This window comes from Geospiza fortis, unplaced genomic scaffold (assembly GCF_000277835.1).
Source record: "Geospiza fortis unplaced genomic scaffold, GeoFor_1.0 scaffold43, whole genome shotgun sequence".
Taxonomy (NCBI): domain Eukaryota; kingdom Metazoa; phylum Chordata; class Aves; order Passeriformes; family Thraupidae; genus Geospiza; species Geospiza fortis.
The window spans coordinates 1473235-1479073 of NW_005054431.1; the positions used below are offsets into that span (position 1 = coordinate 1473235).

The 5839-nt window shown below is 42.4% G+C and overlaps 1 protein-coding gene across 1 annotated transcript in view; it reads left to right on the plus strand.

Annotated features, from left to right (window-relative positions):
* Nucleotides 1-4589: 4589 nt before the first annotated feature.
* SSBP2 (single stranded DNA binding protein 2) overlaps nucleotides 4590-5839 on the plus strand; it is a 122131-nt gene continuing 120881 nt past the window's right edge. The window contains exon 1 of the mRNA XM_014309463.2: nucleotides 4590-4861. Coding sequence (XP_014164938.1) covers nucleotides 4590-4861 — 272 coding nt within the window. The remainder of the gene's footprint in view (nucleotides 4862-5839) is intronic.

Here is a 5839-nt window from a genome sequence, read left to right on the forward strand (position 1 = left end):
GTGTCAGTCTCCAATTCTGGGTTTGATTACTCATTTAGGGAAAAAAACCCCAAATAATAGAGAGAAGCTTTTCTTGACATAAAACCAGAAGCTTTATTCCTGTAAAACAATGTAAGTGGATTGAGCAGTTTTTCACTCATATCACTATCTAGTAAAGCTCTTACAAAATACTTCAAAAAGTCAAAAAAGGACTCTATGGTTTCAATACTTGGACTGTGAGCCAAATAAATGAATTTGAAAATGCAGGGTCATGCCTGCAGCAGCTTGTGGGAGTACCTGTTCCATATTTCAGAGAGCAGGTCGTGCATAAGGGGCTCCCTGGTAGAGCAGCACTGGGGAGGATCAGCTGCAGCCACAGGGAAACACAGAGCTTGTGGAAGTATTTTGGTATTAGTTTCTGTTTAATTTCTCTTTGCACAGTGTACACATTCACTGGGCAAGGCATAATTAGAGGGGCTCTCTGGTGTGGTGTGTTTTTACAGAGAGCTTTGCCTTCTGCAAATGGTTGTGGGCTGAAGTGAACACAGGCACTTAATGCTCAGCACAAACATTGGAAATCCTCAGTAATTCAGGGCACAACTAACCCATGGCAGTGTCAGATGTGCCTCGGGCTTCCTGACACCTTATTCTGAGGCATTCCGAGGGTGTTGTGAAAGGAACCAAGAAAAGAGATTAAAGAGACCAACAGTGCAGCTTGGCAAAGTAGTTGCTGTGTATTCTGCAGCCTGAAAATGGAAATGTTTTCATGTTCTTCCTGCCTTTGTGATTCAGTTGTGGATTTCAGCTAAACTACAGTCCAGCTCTGTGAGGCAGTTTATAACAAGCTCATAACTTTCTTGGTGTTTTTCATTTCCCAGTCCAGGGCCATATTTAAAGAGTTAACATAGCTGAAAGAGAGATGACCATTGCATTCTCCCAGCACCAGTTTTTGTCACTGTGTTGCCTGTGTTTGTGTGAGTTAAAAGGTGTATGTATGAATTTATATAATAATATTTATGGATCAAGGATTGATATCTTTGTCTTTAGAACAGGCAAATGGGCACCACTTGCGTGTGTTGAATGACAGAAGCAGATTGGTGGGGAAGAAAAGACAAACAGTTTTGATTCAAATATGGAATAAAATTAAAAGGGGCATTTTCAGAGTTAATAGAGTAACTGCACTCTTGGCCCACCTTTGGGCTGGTTCAATGGCAGCCTTATTATACCCTTGTCATGTTGCCTGGTATGGAAACAAAATTTACTGTGTTCTACCTGTTGGTTGTATAATGACTGCAGTTACCTCACCAAGGCTGATTTTATGTTCAGCACCTGTATTTACTTGTCTTTAGGATCAATATTCAACACCTGTATTTATTTGTCTTCAGGACCAACAAAAGGACTACCCAACAACCCAGCTTCTTAAAGCAAAGTATTTGTTTAGAGCAGTGTGAATGAAAGCCTCTGGAAACAGCAAGAGCAGTCCATATGTGTAACTTGTTTTCTCCCTGGGAATGCACTACTCCCCTAATGCAAATCTGGTACAAGGAGCTTTTAATTCCCCCATCAAGCTTCCATCCATGTTTCTCTCTGGACAGCACCCCCAGCAATGGACGCAAATTCATCCAAAAGAGAAAAGAGTTTTTTCTTACCTTTTGACAGGCCAAGTAACCTGAAGAAGCTTTTGCACTTCAAAAGTTTATTCTGTCTTGTTTGCCCGCTTTTTATTTTGTGGGTTTTTCTTTTCGTCAGGTCTATTGATTCTGCCTAGGTGCATGACAGAACCTCACACTCTGATTCCAGGGCTTGGGGGAACTCTGAAAGCAGCATGAAAACCAGAATGAAGGGTTCTATTCTGGAGTCGTGGAGGGATCTCAGATGGGTGGAAAACTAGTGCTCTTAAGCCAACTACCAGATATTTTAGCTGAACATGAGCATTTGAAGAGCACAGGACAGGTGTAGCACTGTTTGAAACAATACAGAAGTCATCTCAAGGATCAAAGTGTGTTTGAACCCTCTTTGCCCTGCAGCCTTATGGCTGCAATGGTAACAGATAAACATTTTAAACTTATACACAGTGTGCCTGGGTACTCAGATGTGCTGCTGGGACAAACCTTCCTATCTCTTCCCTCAACCCGCCATTCAGCGCAAGAAGCTTCCCAGAACTCTCTGTGTGTCTTCATCCAACACGTAAAATTGGAAAATTACTGTAACAAACTGTTAGAAAAAGTTCTTTCAGGTATGTGATACAACCCATGAGTTATGCTGTGACAATCCCCTGTGAAGATGTTGAGGTGTCCTTACATCAGAGTCAAGGTTTTTTCCCTTTATATTCAAAGATTCAAGTTTGGTAAACAATAATTTTCCAGCCCGTTCCTACTATTCTATATTTGTATTCTAGAGTCCAAGAATATTTCTTTCTGAGGTGGCTGGGATCTGAGTATTTCCTAGTGGCAGAGTTATATTTTTTTACTTACATCACTCAGTTTGTAAAATTAAGTAAATTTCATCAGTCTCTTGGGCATTCAAATGATGTTCACATACAGTATTCTCTTTCTTTCCTGAGTTTTTATTTGTACAAGAAATGGAGATATTGGTGTGCAGAAGCATCCTTCCCTGCCGTGGGATACTGCAGGATACTGCAGGGAAGGAGGCACTGGAGATTTCTCTGAAAAGTCCAAAGGTCCACTCCCTTTTGAGTGTCTCTGGCGTGTGACCCAATGTAATGTACAAATGTCAATTATGTGATTATGAAATGGTGAGATGAGCACTTGTGATGTGCTTTAGCCAGATAATTTCTCTTTATGTGGGATGCTCCATCCAGAATGAAAGAATGGGATGCTATTGTAAATTACTTTCTGGTTTAGTAGTCCTAAGACACCATGTTTGCTGTGTTTCCTCTGTGGCTGAGACAAGCCCATCCTGCTCAGCTCCTTTTTCCTCTGAGTGTGGAAGGCTGTTAAATGTAGGTGGTTTGAGCTTGCTTTTTGATACCCTGCCTGCCCAAAAATGAAAGAACTGGGTATGTGCATGTGTCTGCTTGCAAACCAAAGCCAAGCTGGCTCTGCTGGTTCTGGGTTTTCTCATTGGACTGCGTCAGGGTAAGTTTGAGAAATATGTAAGAAATAAAGAATGCAGCCTATGTCTGGAAATGTTGTTGGCTAAGAGGTGAATTTAAAATGTCCTGCTGTAGGTGTTGGGAGCTTTCTGGAGGGGTATCCCACTAACCTCAGGAGAAGGATCCAGGAGCAGCCATTCACTCAGGGTGGTCATTTACTGTCTCTGGGGTCTCTGGAGCCCTTCAGAGGTCCCTCAGGGCAGGGGCAGGTGTATGTGTGTGTGTCTGTGTGTGTGTGTGAGAGGCAGAGCTGTTGGTCCTTGCAGGAGCTGAGCTGGAGCTGGGAATTGCTGCTCTCCCAGCAGGACTCCTGCACTGGGTTTGCATCCCTGTTCCCCCTCCTCTCCTTTCCATGCACTGTGTGCTGCATGTTGAAAGGGGTGAGTCACCTCTTTTATTATGTTTTGAATACTTTCCTCCCAAATGTAGTTTATTTTCTGCAAGGAAAGGAAAGAATTTATGCTGTCCTGGTTCCTTATTTTTATCAGAGCTCTTGCTAACAACTTCCAGCTGAGGGAGTTCTTGATATTTTTAGCCTGAGATATTTAGCTATTTGAGCCTCTCTACATGTTTTCCTCCTGATATATATTAACTGAAGGGGGAGGATGGTTCTTGTCAGTTAATATATTCATGAGCATGCCTGCCAAATTGCCCACACTGACTCCCAGGAAACTGAACACTTCAGAGTTGGGGGGAAGTTTGGGTCTTGGTCTGAAGTATTTGCATCAGCTTCATTACTCCATTCTCTGACTGATGCTGCCATAGCTATGTTCTCACTGAAGCTTCCTTTTTATTTTAAGAGGTGGTGTTTGTATAAAGAAATACATGTAATTGATTTGCCTAAAAATACAAAGAAGTAAATAAACTAAAAAGTCAAGAATCATAAAATGGGATATTGCATTAAAAAAAGATGATTTCTTTGGAAATATCTTCCTTCTCTTTTCTTCTTTTTTTTTTCTTTTTTTTTTTTTTTCCAAGCAGCAGAATCCTCAGTCTCATTACTAATGTTACTGTTTTATTGGTTGTCTGTTCTGCGGTCTGGTGGAGTTCTTCAATATTCCAGATATAGTACTTGATTGCACATCTTACAAACAGCATTTTCAAGTTTCAGAATAACCTTACCCTTCCCTGAAACCCACATGAACACTGTTTTGAAAGAAAATATTAAAAGTCACTCACATTGACCTTTTGCCTTTAAGATCCACTTCAGCCTGTTTAACCATAATTTCACAGATCTTACTGTCATCAGTTCTTTTCCCTTTTCCCAACAAAGTTTCAGACTTAAGATGAAAATTTGTAGATTTGCCACAGTGTAGTGTTCCCATCAGCTGCTCCAGCATTGTCCCTGTGGGACCTGGGAGGTGGGGCTGAGAGGGGCAGGTGGTGGGAATCATGCTCAGTTTAATGAGAATTAAATGGCATTTGCTGTTGTATGTAAACGGACCACGGTGCCTTTTCTCTGCATCCCTTCCAAGGTGTTTGTCTATACTGGACAATGTATGCCACAGCCCCTGCTCTGCAGGGTGAGGAGATGATTCTGCCTTCTCTGCTGAGGCTTTGTCCGAGTGCTCCGGTCCCAGTCTGTTTCGTGGCAGGAGCGGAGCTGCTCCAAGGCTGCTGTGGCCACCAGGATGGATCCCGTTACCTGGGGCCAGCTGGGCACACATCCGCACTGGCAGGCCGGCAGCAGCTCCTCACCACCCAACGATTCCCTTCGAGACCCCGAGCCTTCCAGGAGCCACTGGCAAAGCTGAATGTTGCCTTCAAGTTGGCACCTAAAATCAATTATTTTGGGGGCTGTGCCCAAAGGCTTTTAAAATGTTTGAATATATTTTTAAAAAGAAAAATTAATAATATTTGTTTAGTCCTTCCTGCCCTGCCCCTCCCTGAGAGTGGGCAGTCCCAAGTCCCTCCTCTGACACAAGTCTCTGCTAGAGGATACAGCTGCTCACTGTAGGTGCACCAGTTTTGTTTTTCAAGACAGGTTCATATTACATGCTATCACCTCAGCCTTTTGGCACAGAGGGTCTCTGTGCACCTTGGAGTGCATATATGCATTATACAAAGTGGTTTTAGGCGAGCTGCTGCTGTTTGGAGCTGTCAGTCTCCTGCTCCATGATGAGTGATGCTGCTGAGAAGCTGTGGGGCATCACTGCTGCTTCCAGAATGCTGTCTGGTCTGTGTGAGGGCTTCTCCGTGGGACTGAAGGATTAACCAAACAGTAATCTTAAGCTTCTTAACACTTACTGAGAAGTCAAAATTTCATTACTTTTAATTGTTTTGTGCCAGGCTAATAGATGTTGGCATCTTGGTTGGAAATTTCTTTTGCAAATCCAGTCCTAATAAAGTTCTTAAATTTTTTTTAAAAATATATTTTGCTGACTGAATGTCCTGTGCAACTTGTTTTAAAGTGCCGTGCAAGTTGCAGGGATCCTAAATAAACTGAGCAGTTGACTCATTATTTTTGCCATTTGTACCACTTTTTTTAGTGGTCCTTCATGAACATGAAAAGTTTTGTAAAATCCTTGCAGGAAAGGGATTTGTTACAGAAAAGCCGCAGCGAGTGACATCAGCTCGGTGTATAAAAGTTCAGTAGTCTTGTTTTAAGCTTATATTTTAAAACTCTTATTCTGATAATGACCAGGCCGGGTCTTGCTTTGCTGATGAGACCTGACAAGATCATCATCCATGTCATTTCATTTGTTTTCATGGCAGCCCTGGGGAGGGAAATAACTGGAGCAGGAA